Source organism: Panicum virgatum, chromosome 6N, assembly GCF_016808335.1.
Source record: "Panicum virgatum strain AP13 chromosome 6N, P.virgatum_v5, whole genome shotgun sequence".
NCBI lineage: Eukaryota > Viridiplantae > Streptophyta > Magnoliopsida > Poales > Poaceae > Panicum > Panicum virgatum.
The window spans coordinates 47,581,811-47,601,645 of record NC_053150.1 but is presented as its reverse complement, the minus strand read 5'-3'; the positions used below and the strand labels follow the sequence as shown (position 1 = coordinate 47,601,645).

At 50.0% G+C, this 19,835-nt stretch overlaps 1 protein-coding gene across 1 annotated transcript; it reads left to right on the top strand.

Moving 5' to 3' along the window:
- Positions 1–539: 539 nt before the first annotated feature.
- Positions 540–3,993, top strand: LOC120677341 (protein CUP-SHAPED COTYLEDON 3-like). Its single transcript, XM_039958494.1, has 2 exons — positions 540–1,280; positions 2,871–3,993. The coding sequence occupies exons 1-2, from the start codon at positions 786–788 to the stop codon at positions 3,426–3,428; spliced, it is 1,053 nt and encodes a 350-aa protein (XP_039814428.1). The 5' UTR covers positions 540–785; the 3' UTR covers positions 3,429–3,993.
- Positions 3,994–19,835: the final 15,842 nt, after the last annotated feature.

Genomic DNA, 19,835 nt, shown 5'->3' with positions numbered 1-19,835 from the left:
GACGTCAGTAGTGGTTTCAGCCGGTACTATTCGACTCTCAGGACACTGTGCGTACCGCCCGGTACTAAATTGACCTTTAGTACCGGGCCAAAGTGCGCCCGGTACTAACGTGCAGGGACGAATGTGCCGTTTTCTAGTAGTGGCAACAGTTTTCCGTTAAGCTCCATCAGGCACTTGTTTAGATGCATAAAGTTTAGGGTGTAAAGTATTGTAGTACTTTCGTTTGTATTTGGTAATTAGGCTCAAAAGATTCGTCTCGCAAATTATAAACAAACTGTGTAATTAGTTATTTTGTTTAGCTACATTTAATATTTCATGCATGTGTTTCAAAGATTCAATGTGACGAAAAATTTTGTAAAGTTTTGGAATTTTGAAGACAACTAAACAAGGGGCAGGTTTCCTCATCTGGCCCAAGCCAGGTGCCACCGTTTCCATCGCCATCCTTTAACCTCATCATTCCTGGTTGCCAACATGCATGGTTCCATCACACACACAGAGAGAGAGAGAGAGCGCATGGTGATGGAGGTACGTATGGTAGCTAGCTCCCCACCTATTGCACTATAAAGAGCCCCCCTTGCATTGGCGGCTTCTCCACACACACCACACCGTATAGCTCAGAACAGCTATTCATCTTGTGCAAAAAGAGGAGTGAGCAAAGTTAGCTATAGGCCGGGTTCTTGGCCAAGAGCGAGCTTCTCCCTCCCATTGCTGCTTGCATTGGTCCTTCATCACCTCCTGCTTTTTGATCAGATCAGATCCCCACTACTAGCAAGTGTGCAGTGGGTATGCACCACCAGGCCATGGGCGACAAGCTGTGGGACCTGCTCGGGGACGAGATGGCGTCGGCCGGCGAGCACGGCCTGCCCCCGGGGTTCCGGTTCCACCCCACCGACGAGGAGCTCGTCACCTTCTACCTCGCCGCCAAGGTCTTGAACGGCGCTTGCTGCGGCGTCGACATCGCGGAGGTGGACCTCAACCGGTGCGAGCCGTGGGAGCTCCCCGACGCCGCGCGGATGGGGGAGCGCGAGTGGTACTTCTTCAGCCTCCGCGACCGCAAGTACCCGACGGGGATGCGCACCAACCGCGCCACCGGCGCCGGCTACTGGAAGGCCACCGGCAAGGACCGCGAGGTGCTCAACGCCGCCACCGGCGCCCTGCTCGGCATGAAGAAGACGCTCGTCTTCTACAAGGGCCGCGCCCCGCGCGGCGACAAGACCAAGTGGGTCCTCCACGAGTACCGCCTCGACGGCGACTTCGCCGCCGCCCGCCGCTCCTGCAAGGTACAATGATGCATACTCGGGCCTTGTTTAGTTGCATCCAAAATTCCAAAACTTTACAAGATTTTCCATCACGTCGAATCTTTAAACGCATACATGAAGTATTAAATATAGCTAAACAAAATATCTAATTACACAGTTTGTCTGTAATTTGCGAGATGAATCTTTTGAACCTAGTTAATCCATAATCGGATAATAATCACTAAATACAAACGAAAGTGCTACAGTACCAAAATTCCAAAAAAAAAATGCAACTAAACAAGGACTCGGTATATCTAAATGTCGAGCAGGTAACTCATGCTGTGTCATGTTTACATGACCACATCAACATAAACCATGCATCCAGCCTAGCTACTTGCAATGTTGCATAGCTGCAGGCTGCAGTAGCATTGCATGAGTCCATGAACAGATTTGCTCAGTTTTTTTCAGGGCGGATTTCTTCAGTTTTTAACACTAAAATGGCGTTTCAGATAGCATTGTATTAGTCCATGAATGGGTTTGTTAAGGTTTTAGGACAGATCTTTTCCGTTTCTTCTGTACAGTATATATGATATGATTCTTTCTATGACTTGACAACGGGACAGTGTGACAGTAGTAGAGGTCCGTAGTAGAGATGTGATATCCTTGACAAGAAGTAGGAGTTGCAGACATATGCTGGCTGCAATGAATGAATGTAGCATGCATGCGTATGCACATTGCTTGGGTGACACATGCATGCAGATTGATAGACATATACAATACAAATGCATCAATGGTGTTTGTGTAAGGCCTCGTTTAGTTGTTTAGTTGGGTCTGTAAAGTTTTTGAAATAAAATCTTTACACATTAGAAGTATCAAATATAGATTAATCACAAAACTAATTACAGAATTCGTCTGTAAACTACGAGACGAATCTAATGAGCCTAATTAATCCATCACTGTAGCAATTACTGTAGCAATTTAGTATCTAATTATAGTCTAATTAGGCTCATTAGATTCGTCTCTCAATTTACAAGCAAAATATACAATTCGTTTTTTATTTCGTCTAGATTTAATACTTCATGCTTCCCTTTTGATGTGATAGATTTGGAATTTTAAATTTTGCAACTAAACAAGCCCTAAGCATGATAATGTGCTAGTACAACTACACAGCGGCTGTGCTCAGCTTCAGGCCTTCAGCAGCAGCATGCATGCATGGCCAGGAGTAGTTCCATCTCTGCTCAAAATCTATTTGCACTGACACACAGGATCCAAACCCCTCCAGCCAGTGATCCTGCTGTTGCTGTGTTTGTGATGTGCCCTCAGGGCGCATCATGGTTGTACTTTACATATCTCCAAGCACTGACATACTCTACTCCGTTCCAAATCTTTGTCGTACAAATAATAAAATCATCCTCAAATAAACTAGTAATGTGCGCATATATCCAGTGTGCTCATTTGTTCCATTTTTTAATCTGTAAATAAATAAACGTGCTATCTGCAGAAGTTCGATCAGGAATTGTCTGTCCCTGCGCTTATAGATCACAATCCAACAATACTTTTATGTATACATTCCACAGAAAACATCCTTTTTTATGTATGATTTGCTGAATCTTTTCTTGTACATACATGCAGGAGGAATGGGTGATCTGCAGGATACTCCACAAGGCAGGCGACCAGTACAGCAAGCTGATGACGGTGAAGAACCCCCACTACCTCCCCATGGGAATGGACGACGCCTCCAGCTTCTGCTTCCAGCATGACCCCGCCGCCGCCCCTCCCCTCCCAAACCCTAGCGGCTGCACGAGCGTCGTCAGCCTCCCCTTCCACCACGGCCACCACGGCATGCAGCCTCCACTGCTGCCGGCGAGCAGCAACCAGCAGCAGGGCAGCAAGATCAGCAACGGCTGCGGCTTCCCTGCATCGGCGGCCTGCACGCAAGAGCCGCCCAACGGCTACGGCCGCAGCAGCAACGCCATGGGCATGCCGCCACACCCTCCTCTTCCCTTCACCTCCGTCGTCGCTGGCGCTGGCAGGCCGGCCCCGCCGCCGCCGCCCCAGGCCGGGGTCAACGCCGTCCCACAGGAGCCACTGATGCCGCCGGCGCCAACTACCTGGCTGGAGGCTTACGCGCAGCATGGCGGCATCCTTTATGAGCTGGGCCCGGGTGCAGCGGCGCCCAGGGACGCATGATCCGGACCGCTGGTTCCTTTCCTTAGGGCTATCGCGCTGGTCGATCGGTTTATTACCTTGTGATCTTGGTTGCCTTCGGTTGCTAGTAGATCTTGTGTAATCTCTTTTTTCAGCTTAATTTGCAAGGGAGATATTCAGACAAGAGCCCTTGCAGCTTACTCCCACCGTTCCAAATTGTTATTTATTTTTAGCTTTTCTAGATTCATAGACTTTGCTATACAGCTAGACATAATATATATCTAGATGCATAGCAAAATCTATGCATCTAGAAAAACTAAAATGACTAATAATTTGGGACAGAGGGAGTAGATCGTATCTCTTAGTAATTTCTTCTTGCTAGTTTCTTATTAATTAGTTATTGTCAGCAAATTGATCATGTGTACCCAGCTGATCAGCTAGGTTAGCTTGTTAGTAACTTGCATGCATGCATTTGGATCATCAGAGTTGGATCATCAGAGAGTTCATATATGCACTGCTATCCATCCACATGCAGAGTGCTTGGTAATATATGAATATATGAATCACTTTTCTTAATTGGCAATTTGGTACATGCAGGTCTCATAATCAGAGTCATGCTTGTAACATGATGCATGCATGGCTGTGATCATGTGAAGCTCCAGATTTCGACGTGACTCCTGATCGACGCCATGAACGCAAATGCATGTCGTCTCATGCATGCTCGAATACATCCCACGTTGAACGCGTACAGATTGGTACGTAGAGTAGTTCTGAACAATGTTTATGTGCGTGTATATACAGATGGCTATTGTACAGTGCTTAGTTCAGTCATTCAAGTACGAGTAGGGGTGGTAATGGGCCATGGCCCTAGTGGCATCTTCATAGCCCAACAAGACCCTTAAATTATTTAGTTCAAAATTGTATAAGATTAGAGTCCGGTCCTTTTAAGACCCGACCTTTAGATTTTCTAGTTCAAAATGTTGGGCCCTTTACCACCCCTACGTACGAGTGGTACTCAATCATAGCGACGAACAGTGGGATAGTATGTATGTATGCAATGCAAGTATTATCGGCGACACTGTGGGCACAGTGCGGTGAGGATTTGGTCCCTGGCGCCAGATCTCAACAAGAGGCCGCGCAGGCGCGCACACGTCCTGCAGCAGCGAGCCTGATCCTTAGTCACCAAGTTCCCGGTACGATGGGAACGAGGAACGTGGTTCGATGATTTTCAAAATCCTGGAATGAGTGGGGTATACCTCTATGGAACGATGATTTTGGAACAGGGAACGTATTCCATACTAATTCGGAACGATATCCCGGAACGATACGGCCGGAACGACGCACCTGTTCCCGGAAATTTCTTCTTTTTATTCATAAATTCTGTTATAAAAGTTTTCTATTTAATTTTGCTAATCAAGAAAGAAAATCTGTAGGCCCAAATGTTTTGTGGGCCGTTGCCCTACGTCGTGATTAGTGGCTATATCGAAAAAAAATGCTCCGCAGGGGCCATCGCCTAGTCGTCCTCACCGGCCACCGAAAGGTCGTCTCCTCAAAAGCTCGGATCGCCTCGGCACCCCTATGCAGTTGCGCACGGGCCATCCGCCTTCTTGGGCCGTAGCGCCTTGGCCTTGGCCGCGCTAATCTTCGTCTTTCGCCGCGCCACAGGTGGCTTGTGCGCCGCTGCCGCCATGCGCTTGTGCGTGCGGCCGCCCGCCGGTGGTCGTGCGTCGCGTCCGACGCCGCGGGGATGCCGCCCTTGAAGACGGCCGGCTAAATGGAGTGCGGCGGCTGGAGTCTGGACGGGTCGTCGGGGAAGAACCGAGGCAAAGAAGCCTAGCCGATGTGCTGGCGGGAGGGTCGGCGGGCCTCCACGGACGCGCCGGGCGCTGGCCGCCGAGTTGATGCGCCGCGTACCACCAGTTGAGTGGTACTTGTTCCATCTGCACGCGGGACAACATTCCAAGCTCCGTTCCTCACACGTTCCGGCAGACGTTCCGCATCGTTCCCGTTCCTCGTTTGGGAACGAAGTTCCCAGAACACGGAACGCCGTGTCGTTCCGCGCTCCGTGTGACTAAGGCCTGATCCATCTGCGATCGGTAATGTTTAGAAAAGATTTCGTACACGGATGCAGAAGGAGTACAGTAACAAAAGAAGAAAATTAAGGTTTAAAAAAGAAGCAGTGTGATCAGTGAGGGATGGGTGGGAAGATCGGAATCGAAGGACAGGAGATGTCGATCAGGCCGTCAGAGAGAGGCGACGGAGAGATCGCCGCTGCGTGCGTGGCTGGCAGGACCCCGGCCCGGCTGGCCGGAGCTGGACACCAGGCTAGGCCAGGAGGGGGGCGATTTGGGGGCTGATTGGTTTGCTGCATGCAGCTCAACCAGGCCCGTCAGATGCAGGCTTCACAAGATTGGTTTACTGGTTCACCTCCTCAACCAGGCTGCGCGCATGCAAAAGATGCCTCTCGGCCAGGCTCTGGAGGAACGAGCAAATCGGCCGTTTCCTGGGAACCAGGCTCCGGTGGTGCAAGCGTGAGCGCATGGGAAAGCGTGCAGACACAGAAAATCACTTTTGCTTTAGACATGCAAGTAACCAAACAGCATCTCAACTCGACCTGTATTCCTGCATACGCAAAGCAATCAAGCGGCTGTGGTACCTGACGAGCCTGGCCACAGCAGGCCCGCACGCAGCATGCGAGCCAGGTTGTGCCCATCCACAAACCAATCAGCCCCTTGACGGCTTATGTGTGGGCGTTCGGGTTACCTGTAAAATTCGGATCGGGTATTTCGGGTTTTTTGAAATTTGGGTTTTCAAAAATGCTACCCGAAGTTTACTCTGAAAAATCAATACCTGACATTTCGGGTACCCGAAAATTCGGGTTCGGGTTCGGGTTTACCCGAAATACCCGATAAAAAAAATCAGCGAGCAAGGAAATTCTGAGAAGATAAATTAGGGTAGAACATCAAAGTAAACTCAATAGCTTCTCCTAAAATCTATTGCCTGCTCCTATCTTTGCATCCACGTCAAGATTGCCTGCTAGCTGAAACGGAAAAGAAAGAAGCAGATGAAAGGAAAAAAAAAGGGAAAGAAATAACAGATCCATTGAATCCTCCATCAGATCCCAGCATCGTCGATTCCCTCGAGAGGACTTAGCATCAAGCATCAACCAGCAAGTACACTTTTCCCAATAGCATCAAAAATCAACCAGCAACCTCGAGAGGACCTAGCATAAAGCGCCGGGGTCAGAACTCAGAAGCACCGCTGGTCTGCAGACTGCAGTCGAGGACGGAGGACTCGAGGTCGGGGACGGGGAGAAGGGGCCTCCTCGGCGCCTCGCTGCGGCGCCTTGGGGGGAGGCCAGGAGGGGGCCTGCACCCTGCAGACGGGCGGAGTGAGCCGGTGACGGGCTGACGGCGGTCGGCGCGCGAGGGGCGGACGGGACGGGCCACTCGCGAGGGGCGCTGTGGCTTGTGGCGGCGTGACTGGGGTGGAGGCGTGGGGCGGTGGGGGACTGACTAGCCGACTGGGGGTGCCGGGGTGGGGTTAGGGTTAAGAGTATTCATGGGCTGGGCTGGCCTGATTTCATACAATGAGTAAACACATCTATGGGCTGGGCTGATTTCGGGTAATTCGGGTACCGTAGCCCAATACCCGAACTACCCATAATAATTTCGGGTAACCCAGAACCCGAATTGGGGTTCGGGTTTTTTGGGTTAGGGTTTTTCGGGTTCGGGATCGGGTAGCATCACTGTAGCCAATCATCGATTAATTACTGTCATTAGATTCGTCGTGAAAAGGTACACCCATCCGTAAAAAGGTTTTGCAAATAAACTTCGTTTAGTACTCCATGCATGTGAGATTCTTTTCTCGGGAATTGTGTGTGCTACTCATGAATCGGTTCACCTTACCGGTGGGAACCGGTCCGGTTTGACCGGTTACCGGTCAAACCGGTCCGGTTCCGGTTTGGGCCGGTACCAAACTGGCCCAAATTCAAAATTTGAATTTGAATTAAAAAAATGAAAAATTTCCAAAAAATTTCTAAAAATACTTCAAGGTGCGACGCTAATGGTGTCAAATTTTCTCAAAAATTCATTCGTTTAACATACTTTTCGAGCATTTAAAGTTAAAACAAAAAAAGGAAAAAAAAAGAGACGGCCCATTAAGGCCCACTTGGTAAACCGGTAAAACCGGCCGGTAAACCGGTCTAACCGGCCGGTATACCGATCCAAACCGATTACACATGCGATTTTAAATTTGGATTTGAATACAAACCGGTCGGTATACCGGTACGAACCGGTTGAACTGAGTTTTTTGAATTCAAATTTGAATTTGACCGGTTTCTACCGGTAACCGGTCCGGTAAACCGGAACCGGTGGGCGCCGGTTTGGGTAAACCGGTCGGGAAAAAAAACCTTGCTCGTGATAGGAAACCAAACAGGGCCAAGGAGTAGTACAGTAGATGCTAGTCGAAGCAGCTAGCAGCAGTTGCTGCTGCTGCGGCGCGGCGTGCTGCAGTGGCCTCAGGTCGTGTTTAAATGCAAAAACATAAAATGCAATTTTTTTATAAATCACTTGCATAGTATATTAAATGTAGTCAAAAAATAAATTGTATTATATAAATAGACTGTAAATCGTGAGACGAATCTAATGAGTCTAATTAGGACGTGATTAAACACTAAATTACTACAGTAATACTACAGTAAATTTTCTCTAATGACCCTCTAATTAGTCTCATTAGATTCACCTCGTAGTTTATAGACGAGATCTGTAATTAGTTTTATAATTAGTCTATATTTAATACTTTAAATATTAAAGATTCTTTTTTAAAAATATAAAATACAAAGTGAACTGAACACACCGTGAAATAGGAGGAGCGGCATGGATGGATGCCTCAGGCGATGGGACGGCCCGACGTGACCCCTAATCGCGCATCCCGGGATGGATTGTTTTACTGCAGCGGCAGCGGCAGCGATCATGATCCAGTGATCCACTTCGCGCTTGCTTTAATTTGGCACCAAAGTCAAGCAGCAGCAGGTTGTCCGCATCGATTAGTCAGAGAGGAGGATGAGACCGATTCAGTCTCCATGCGCTCGGATTCAATGAATTTGGAGAGGAGCTTAGGATTGGGCTTCAGGGATTATTGGGGGCTAGGGTTCGGCGACAGGGGAATAGCCTCGGCGGATTATGAAGCAGAGGAGAAGGAATTGGGTACCACTAGTAGAACATAGGGGCTAAATGCAAATGAACATGATGTTCCGTGGCGCCAAAACTCCCACCAAAATGGCATGGCAGAGCCACGTCGGCGGGCTGGTTGTGCCGTGGTAATTTTGGACCTAAACGATTGCGATGATAGATTAGGGATGTGTAAATGCAGTTTAGTAGGATGGGGATCTGGATGAGAACAGCGAAATAGTTTAAGGACCGCGGGTGAAATTATCTCTAAAATTATCCATTAGCAACGAGAACGAAAGAACCGAACACTTTGTCAAATTGCTGTCGGCCGGCCGGCCGTCCGGCGGATCTAACTGGTACTGATGCGGAGGAGCCTTGAGCAGGTAGAAATAGAAAGAATTTTGCTAAAAAGGAAAAGGCTTTCTTTCTAAAGAATTAGGAATTCGCCTCAAAGTAAAATAGACGAAGTGCATGTATATGCATGGCTATTTGGCTATACAGCTTGTGGCCGGCCGGCTTGTTACGAATTGTCGGTCCATCAGCTCCGGCGCGCACTCACTGTAGCGAGGATTGTTCGGCGACTACTGTTGCCTGAGATGTCAAAGTGTAACGTTTGAATCCAACAAGCAAAGTAGATGACCATCCACATCCGAAAAATACCAAAAAGCAAAGGACACCCATATCTCGCTGACATGCTGAGTGTCGATCTTTCAGGCTCTGTTTGGACAAAACAGAGCAAGTCTGTGGTGCCATTTTAGTCCTACAGGAAAATTCCGTGCATATTCTTTTGAAGAAACAAATTAACGCGTCCTATGGAGTAGACTGCATCGTTAAGATCAAACACTGGAAACAAGCTAGCCCTCACCGCTCCGTCGGGGATCCACAGATCGTCGCCGCTGCCGGCGGCGAGGCAGCAGCGGTGGTCCGGTGGAGGACCAGCTGGCCGGTAACCTCTTCAGTCCTCACGGTGGCCCGCCGGCTGACCGGCCGCATCGCAGCATCCTGCACGCTAGCAGTCGAGCACAAACACCATCAGGCCTCCTTCGTGGTGGGCCCACTTACTTGGGCTGACAAACTAGGCCTTGATATCTTGCGATTGGGCTTTGAAGCCCGCTTGGATCTCTGCCAGCTTCCTTCACTTTTTTTTTCTTCATGTGACTAAAAAAAAACTTTGTTTTTTTTTCTTTTTTTCACCCGGCAGCTGTTGGTCCCGCCAGGCATTGGCTTCTTCAGATTCAGCTCCATCAGCAGTTCATTGCAAAGCTTGGAAGACCAGAAGCATCCCAAGTTCCACAAGACCAGGCTGAAACACGCACGCTCCATTTTGTTGGAGTGCAAAACATCTGATGCGGAGTAAAAGAATGATTTTCCGAGAAACACTTGTAACAAATGCTAGAGATCGCTAATGGCATTTGCAGTTCAGCAGGGCATCGATTGGCCACACCATGAATGCATACAAGTCGTTAAAGTAAACTGCACCTTCTTTCCGTCAGTGAAATCTTTGTGTATCTGGCAAAGTGCTGATTTCTAGTCCCAGAGATGGTTAACCTTAATGTGAAACTGACGGGAGCTTCAGAGTTTAGTTCTTCAAGGGACAGCCGACTGAAACATTAAGCAATCTAATGCTCATGCTTGATATCTGTTGCCGTGCAAAAGCTTTACTATGAATACCATTGACCCCAAGATGCACCTTTTTACCTGATTTCTGATTATTTCCAGATTTTTGGGGTTATCACTTACACCCTAAGTTTCAGTTCTTTCGGAGCAGTTCCATGATAAGCATCCTGACCACATGTGCATCTAAATAATTTTCAGAATGTCATGCTGTTTGTAGCTCTCTAATCAGTATGTTGAGCACCTAGGTTCATTGACACCTGTTCGGCTGTTCCCATGTTTTTTCTGTTAAAAATAGCAAACATCCATTATTGTCTACAGCCCAGTTTTTGAATGGAAATAGTGGCCCATGCCATCTCTAGAAACCAACAGAAATGGTCGGGCGTAAATGTTAGTATATCAGATCATTCCACTTTTGTTCATTCATGTCGAATTAGACAACAATGCATCCAGGGTTGTACTTTTTTTTATCAACATGTACATTCCATATTTAGGATACTGCAGGAAGATATCAGAGCTTTGGATATATATGGAGCCAATTTAAAATTAACCATATGATTTCAGCCCTTATTCACATTCCAATGAAGCAAAAAAATGATTCCAACAGACTGTTCTTTTTTAAAAGATTGCATACTTGTTTGTAAGAAAGAAAAATAGCTATGTCATTAAGAATGATCAACCCAAAATATGTTCATCACTCTAAAGCCACGACATCTGGCGCCGTCCGTGGGGAGCGCGCAAGCGTTGGCCAGATCTTCGCTCACCTCCTGGCTTCTGAGGTTGAGCTCATCCTCTGCAACGACGACGAGAAGATGAAGAGTGGCACGGCGTCACCTACGCCGCATACCCTGGCACCGAGGCAGCAGTGTCCTCGGTGCGGTGGCGCACGGCAGCGGCGCCTGCTGTGCGTCGCCACTGCGACACCTCAGAGCCGGCGCGGTGGAGCGCAGGGGCGACGCCTGCTGCGCATCACCCTACGACACCTTAGCGTCGGTTCAAGCTTTTCTCTCAAGCAACCACCGGGGGCCCCCTGCGGCGGCACGGCGTCGGCTCAAGGTTTCCTCTCAAGACGGAGCCTGGAGCCGACGGCTGCGGCTCGGGAAGGATGTCTGTCGCCTCCTCCCTCGCCTGGCTCAAGCCACCCTTGGAGTTGCTGCAGACAGGCGTTGACCTCCATCGCAAGGCACGGGGGCCCTGCGCCAGCACCAAGGTGGAGCCGGCGAACGACCGCCCTTCTCCACGCTCCGTGCTCGTCCAAACGAGCACCCGTCCTTCCGCTGCGCCAGGGTGTCAAGCTGGCTTCAGCTCACTATGAGCGGCCATCGGGCTGGCTTCCAACGGCAGCTGGCAACGGCAGTGCCACTCCCATTCAAAGCCAAAGAAGTTGTTTTCATGCTATCTGAGCATGAAACAGTTCTTGAGCTGAGGAGGGTCCCACAAGCTCCCGAGGTGATGCTGGATGATGCTGTACAAGCACATCCAGGATGCCTTCACCTCCGGCGACCGAGAAGAACCCCCAAGGTGGCAGTTCCGCTCCGGCCGGGAAGTGCATGCCTTGCGAATAGTAGCTAAAGGTTACTCCTAGATAAGATTGAGTGTGTTTCTCCTTTGTAATGATGTGCTGCCTATGTGTGGTCCAGAGCGGTAAAGGTCCGCCCTTGTAAACCCGACCTCTGACTTCATCGCACAAACAGGCGACACCAGCAAGTGGTCCAGAGCGGTAGAGGTCCGCCCTCGTAATCTCGACCTCTGATATACACCACGAATCAAGTAATGAAGGAGATTTGATTTCTCAGTCCTATCTTTACATTAACTTAATAGCACTTGTCCGTTCAGCTTGCATGTTTCTTTCTCCCGTATGAAGTTTTTTCTTTTGTTGCTAACGATCCAAACTGAGTTGCTGGCTTGTGGTCAGGATGGGACACCCCTTCTAGCTGGAAGGCGGTCCGAACTCCTAGGGACCTTCTCCGGAGAAGTGGTGCTTGTATCCTGGGGTGGAGGAGTTCTGCGTAGCCGCTTAGCTTGGTAAAGTACCCTAAGCCTACGCACTTCGCTGCCCTGTTACGAATACCCTAGTATCCGAGGCTGCCGTGTTTAGAGGTCCGGACTCCTTTCTAGTATAAGGCATGATTTCCTATGCCCCACCACGAGGTCCGGTAACGTATCTCGGTGGATCAATGGCAACAACCCAAGTCCACTCCGGTGGCCAGCTCCGGCGGAGACCGCTCGCCACGGTCGCTCAAGTCCACTCCGGTGGCCCGCTCCGGCGGAGACCGCTCACCACGGTCGCTCAAAGTCCACTCCGGTGGCCCGCTCCGGCGGAGACCGCTCACCACGGTCGCTCAAGTCCACTCCGGTGGCCCGCTCCGGCGGAGACCGCTCGCCACGGTCGCTCAAGTCCACTCCGGTGGCCCGCTCCGGCGGAGACCGCTCGCCACGGTCGCTCCAAGTCCACTCCGGTGGCCCGCTCCGGCGGAGATCGCTCGCCACGGTCGCTCCAAGTCCACTCCGGTGGCCTGCTCCGGCAGAGATCGCTCGCCACAGTCGCCTGGAGCCGGGTCCGGGGAAGTGGTGCTTGCTCCCTGGGCGGTTCGAGGTCCGTGCAGCCGCTTAGCTTGGTTCCGTACCCTAAGCCTGCACCTTCGCCGCCCTGCGGAGAGGGCTCTAGTACCTGAACCTGGCAATAAGTGCTACGGCCTTTAGGGGGTCCGGAGCACCCACTCGCGACATGAGACCGCCAACACAGCCAAGTTGCGCCAGAACACATCACGATAATGGCCCCACCTGCGGGTTCGTACCTCCCCCGTGGTGGGCCCGGGGGCCACTGTCGGTACCTCTGGACTAGGGTACCCCCTCTTGCTGTGTCAAGACTCGCGTAGTTATTCGTAACTACGCCCTAAGGGGCTGAGCAGCCGGACCCCTGGAGTCCGGCTCCATCTCACCAGACCAACGGTCCCGGACCCGCTTCCCGCTAGGAGAAGGGTCTGGTGACGCCACGTGTCTCGGAGAAGGGAGCACTCAGTCCAAAACAACCGGGGGCCCCGGACCCCCCATATACTATCCGGACCCCTCAGCGGGGAGGAAACAGACACCCCGCCTGGGGGGGGGTCCGGAGCCGCCTGGGGGGTCCGGAGCCGCCACGTGTCCGCCGCCGCAGGAACGCGCGCGGCCGCGAAGCTTCCTCGGAAAGACTCGTCCACCTACCACATTCAATACGGGAGACGTTAAGTGCACTCTACCACAGCAGAGCCCGAGGTGACTTTTGCCAGGCTGTATTGTTGATCGCGTGTTACCAAGGCGCACGGTGCATCCGTTGGCGCTGCACACGCCACGCGCGTCAGTCTGTAACGCCAGTTAGACATGACAGCTCGGCGACGGAGTATCATAATGCCTACGCGGTAGACCCAACAGTCTACGCCGCAACCTACACCGCCTCAACAGGCGCCTCGCCGATGGGACAGGAGAAGACCCCCCTCGGTCAGAGAGTCTACAGTGCGATGAAGCGTATCCGGTGAAGAGATTCTCAACCACTGTAGCACCATTAATGTCTTTTTCGTGATATTCTATACATCTTTGTTGGGCCCGCCTGTCGGGGTCCAACGCATGTGTATGCGTCCCCCTTGCACTATAAAAGAGAGACATCTGTTAGAGAAGGACTCAAGTCAAAAGGGACTTGGGGGCGGAGGATAGACTCATCCAAAAACACAAGAGCTATACAACTCTCAGTGGACGTAGGGTATTACGCTCCGGCGGTCCGAACCACTCTAAATCCTCGAGTGTTCTTGTGTGCTTGCTTCATGAGTAGATCTGAGGTATCGCTTGCACTTCCCCGAGTAATCACCCTCAGGGATTAGGCGGATGCACTACGCCACCCGGCTGTGGCCCTCCTCCTAGAGCCACGACATATAGGGATTAGTTAGGTCACTTTTCTATTTACGCTAGGAGCTAAAAAAAACCTGATTCACCTTGCTTTCTGGTATCCTAAAAGCTAAAAAGCCTTAATTCACCTTGCTTTCTGGTAGGGATAAGCAAAGAATCAATTCTCATTGCCTCCCGCCCAGCTGAAGAATCAAAGAGTGGAGCTATACCTAAGAGATCTTAGAGCATTTTTAAGAGACTAGTCAAATGGCTCAACTAGCCAAATTTTAGTTGCTCAACATCAAAATAGCTCTCCAATGGACTAGCTATCGAACTCACCAAACCATCCGGCTCTCCAAATTGACCCCACGCAAACCAAACTTAGCTAGCTAAAATGGTTTACCAAGTATATGGCCCCACCCACAAGAAGAATTAAATATAGGATTTGAAGTGTGGAAAACAGAGAGTTTGTAGGAGTGAAATGCTCAATATTGAATAGAATCTTTAATTCTTTATGATTATGATATAGTCAAATATGTTGGAAATATGCGTTTATAGTGATGAGATTTCAATTTGAGGCAAAATAGAAATAACAATGCTACTGCAATCTCAAGCATAATTGTAAACTGATTGAGTAAAACGAACCGAAACATACTCATGTTAAGTTCGAATACTCTTACCAAGCAGCGCTCCGTCCTCGTGAAGAGACGATGCAGTGCAGATTGTTTTAGTGCAGAAATGTAGCCGATCGGCCTCGAGCGGTCGCGCAGTTGCGCTGCCCAGAAATCTTATTGTCGTCCCTCGTGCAGGCTTCACGACGGCAAGGGTTCAGAGATATCGCTCACTCTTTTCCTCAGTGCACGCCAAGGGAAGGGCCGACGAGATCTAGCAGCTCGACGACACAGCACAACAGGAGGTGGAAAATGACAGGGAAATTGAGAGAGATCTTCCTGAATATTTTCAATCCACTAATATAGACGTGGAGGTGGAAAACGACAGGGAAATTGAGAGAGATCTTCCTGAATATTTTCAATCCACTAATATAGACGTGGCTGCTCTCAAGGAACGTTATCACTTTGATTAGGCCCATAAAAGACATTGAAACTCATTCAGAATGGTCATGACAATTTACTGGGTATTAAGGAATTAACCAGCCATTAATTAGTGCCTAATTAATGCACAACGGTTCAAAAATATGAGAGATACAAGTGGCAAAATATTGGCTGAATTACATCCTCACAACCGCACGTCACAAGTCACGTGGATATACACACGAAAAGACGTGCGCGCGTATGCATGCGTTGGTGTGTGTTTAGCAAAGACTTACATACCTCATCTCTTGGCTGCTCCATTCAACACATGGAAAGTGCTCCAATATTTAAATTGGTGTCCACTTGCTTGTACTAGCAGTATGGGACAATACCAACCAGCCACATGTTGCTTTGGAATTCTCTTGAGTGGGCCATAAATGGACCAAATTCCAACAAAATAAAAAGTCGAAAATTAAGATTCTCTTGAAAAATGCTCAAATATCGTATATCGAAAGCATCTAATTTATATTTATATGTTTGGTGATATTTACCGTTACCGCGACTTTCGTAGGCGTGGCCTTCATATCAACCGTATGTGAGAGAATAAATTGGACCGGTCGACTTGACTTTAAAATGACCATAAAACCATATATTCTTAGAGAAGATAAGTAATTAAAAATCCTAAAAATTTGGAAAAATTATGTTAGCTCGGTCCTGGACGTCATGCTTAACTAGTTAAAACTTTTTATAGTCTTCTTTTGGTGTTCATGTTTTTTTTTTTTTGCTAGTAGCTAGTCTCGTAAACTGTTGGTTACTGCATAATAATATACTTGGGTACCCCGCAGGCCTGAATTGGCGACAAAAGAAAAGCGGCCCGTCAAGAAGCAGCCCGTAAAGTCCCCCGCGACCTCGCACCGGTAAAGTCAGTCTCAGTGAATCGTTTTATTACACACTTATCTAAAATTAGGAACTAGATAACTGTACCACGGAAGTTTCACGGGAATAAAACTCCTTCCACATATATATGATAAAACTTCTAGTTCTCTCCACTCATAAATATCTTGCCAAATCAGCAAAATAAGTTATATGTTATGAAACTTAATGCTCATGAAACTCTCAATGAAACTCCCGTTAAGATTAGCCCGCCTCTCAAATCTAGGTGCTAAATTTTAGCATATATATTTGTCTGGATCCATAGCTAAAGTTTAGTTCTAAAAGTGTGAAAAGTGAGAATTATGTTTTCACTATTTCGAAAGCGCCTGCCGTCCTTCGCCTCCTCTCCTGGTTGTCGCTGTCCCACCGTGACATAATAACTAGGATGGGTGGCGAGCTCCAATGCCGCCCATCCAATGTAACTCCTATAATAATAAATTTAATAACAGACCTACAAATAATGAAATAAGAGTAATAAGAGCTCGAATCAAATTAAGGTCAAAAGCCTTTTTGATTAATTGAAATATTAGGGAAGCGACTCACATTTATGCATATATGGTAAAATAGCAGGGAGAAATATGCAGCTAACTACTAATTTAGATTCACAAAGAGTTCATCTAAATTTCAGTTTTCATGTGTAGTAAATGGGGGGGGGGGGTCTTATAAAAAAGCACATCACGGATAACCATACAAGAAAACAAATGGGAAAACATAAATGAAACTGGAAAATGATTATTTTTTGTGCAAATAATACAAAATTTTGTTGAGACGTCTAAATAGACATGTGAAATCAATCTATGAACAAAAAATAGAATGGATCAGCTTATTAAAAGTGCAATGCCATCCACAATAATATCCTTATTTAGCCACTTCCCATTCTGTAAGCAGGCAAAATTCATATTTTACCGGCTGCAAAATTCAAAGAACAGAGGAGCACAATATAACTAAATAAGTACGGAGGCGGCGCATGTCGTTCATGTCGGCGCACCTGGGGCCGTCGCTGTCGGCGGCAGCGTTGGTGTCGATCCTGTGCGTAGTCCATGCCGTCCGTGAATGCGCCGGCGGCAGGGGGGCGCTGCAGCGGTGGTGGGAGTGGGGCTCGGATGGGTAAGGTTGTCCACACCAGGTACACGGAGCCATCCTGTACCCGGTCCTCCAGTACCCATATAGCGTAAAAAGACATGCACCGACGTCCGGTAAACCGGGCGCTATGGTAGCGGACGGGCTTCCACACGCCAAATCTAGAGGTAGCGAACGTTCGCTACGTGTGGACATGATGCGGGGGCTGCGCATTCGCGCGCCATCCCAATCGCCCGGCCGGTGGCGCGGAGCAGGTGGAGCGGCGACCGGAGGCGGCCGATGAGCACCCTGTTCCAGAGAGGAGGAAGAAAGGCAATCACCCGGACGGAGAGGGAGGAAGGAGAGATCGACTCGAGCTCTTATATCCGCTTGAATGATCTTTGAAGTTGTATTCTTTTGTGGACGGAGGTAGTAGTATTATTCATTCAAAATGAGGACTCTAGGAGAATCACCTTATGAATGAGGAACAAGTTTGTTCATATTCCAAAATTTGAGAATTTCACTTTTCACATTTCTTGGTAGCCCAGATAGCTGAATGCCTGAATGCGAATGACAGGGTAGTAACCTCTGAAGGAACTCTAAATGGCAATTAGTACAGAGGATTTGATTTGCTTGCAACAATGCAACTGGTTCAAAGCTTAAAATGACAGAGCTAGAAATAACGCTAGTTACCATCAGTAACACCAGCACTCATCCAAAAATAAACTCCGAGTGCATGTTTTACCAGATGCGCATATGCAATGACGCGAGCAGAAACTTCCAGTTTCTGACACGCCTAGCACCAGCAGGCAGCTGCAAGGCGAGCTGCAGGTCTCCCGTCTCCCTTCCTGCAGCTCCCAATCCCCACCTGAACGGCCAGGCACGGTTGCCAAGGCCTCGGCGGCCGCGCTCCGCTGTCCGCTCTCCCTCCCGATCGAGCGATTCCCACAAAAAAAAAAGCTTCCAAAGCCTGTGCTGAATGCCAATGGTGACGGGACCTGCGCCGCGCACGCACGCAGACGCCGCCTGCATCCACTCCAATGGCTCCATCTCCCTCCGTGCTCCCTGCTTATGCGGCTGCGCGTACGTCTTCCATGCATCTCCGTCGATTTCGCAGCCATCGATCTCATGCTGTGAGCTGGGCCATCAATCAGCTAGTAAAGTAGTAAACCACGGAGCTCGGACACACGGACAGTGCCATGCCACTTGTGGCCGGCTGTTCAGGCTGCGCGCTGCCGGGGCCACGAACCCAGCCAGCGCCCAGCACCGAGCACATGCACGGATGGTAGGAGCACCGGCCCTGCTGCGATGGGGTAACCGGCAGCAGTACAAGATTTTGCTTGCCGTCCAACTCGCCGCCTGCGCTCTCTAGTAGGCTCTAGCCGCAGGCGGTGAGACCGAGAAGTGTGTGTGTGTGTGGATGCGCAGGAACAGCACAGGAGGCCACACCGCCACAGGCAACGGTTGGCCGGCAGAAGCCAGGACGGGCCCGAGGGAGTGAGGGAGGGAGAGGCCGAGAGGGGGATGATGGGCAGGGGCACGCCGCGGGCCGCGGCAGGCGGCGGCAGCAGGAGCGCATGGCGAGAAAAGCTGGGGCGCCGCAGCAGGAGCGCATGGCGAGAAAAGCTGGGGCGCCGCAGCAGTAGATTGGACGATCGCGTGTGCGCGCGCACGAGCGGAGTCCCCGTCCCCCCGACGGCCCCCGACTCGTCACCTCCGTCCGCCGCTCTCGCACGTGGCTATGCCTCCCCTGCAGCTGCAGCTGCAACCCCCCTCCTCTCTCTCCTCTCGCAGGGGCAACTAGGCGCGCGCGGCAGGGCAGTGGCAGTTCCGATCCGCGCCTGCATGCGACGCCGCGGCGAGGCCATTAAAGGCTGCCCCGCGCCGCGCCCAACACTCCCTTCCTTCTCGTCTCCGTCTCAGCCCGATGCCCCGATCTCGCCGGCCGGCCGGCCGGCTCGTCCTCGTCCTGCCGTCCGGCGGGCCAGGGGCGGCAACAGCGCACGCTCTGCAGTACCGTACGTCGCCGTCGTCGTCTGTGCGCCTGCGCTGCGCCCTCTGCTTTCTCTCTTGCATGCATGCTCCCTGGTCTGGTCTCGGCCGCCCGTGTGCCCCATGGGTTTCTTCGCGCACTGTGGACTGCCGTTGCTTGTACACGCATGTGCCACCGTACGTCCTCCCTCAGATCACCACCATGCGTCCGTGCCATTGGTTACCGTTCGATCGATCGTGTTCCTTCTTACCGCGCCAGGCAGGGTTTAACCATCTGTAATCTGTTGATGGATCGGAGAATGAAAGCCTGCAGCTACAGGCCATGGCCATGCATCAAACTCACTTGAAGAAGTTGCTGGTTAAGATAGATTCGTTACGTACAAACACCAATGTCATCAAGACATTAACCGATAACATTGACGTACTGCATCGAACTGACTGCAAATCTAGCATTCTAGCTAGAGGGGAATGCCACCAAGTTCTAAACGGAGGCCTTGTTTAGATCGCAAAATTTTGTAAGAAGTTTAAGTGCATTTGCTCTTCTTCAGCACGCGATCCAATGCTCTTTACTAGTGAACGCTAAAAAAGGCTCATGTTCACGGTACCTACACACTAGCATGAACGGGAATGCGCCAATGATTGGGACACGGTTAGCAAATTATTGCCTCGTAGCTAGTATAGGTAAGTAGGTCATTTGTTTTTTGTTTAGCTACCCCGGCCCTTAAAATATTTTTACCACTGGCACTCACGCACGCACGCACGGAGCATGTCCCACGTTAACCTTCTCAGAA

Bases quoted from the DNA above. Each gene is read 5' to 3' on its own strand.
- LOC120677341 (XM_039958494.1), top strand. From the start codon at position 786: ATGCACCACCAGGCCATGGGCGACAAGCTGTGGGACCTGCTCGGGGAC. The intron at 1,281-2,870 runs GTACAATGATGC...ACATACATGCAG, and splicing joins CCGCCCGCCGCTCCTGCAAG to GAGGAATGGGTGATCTGCAG.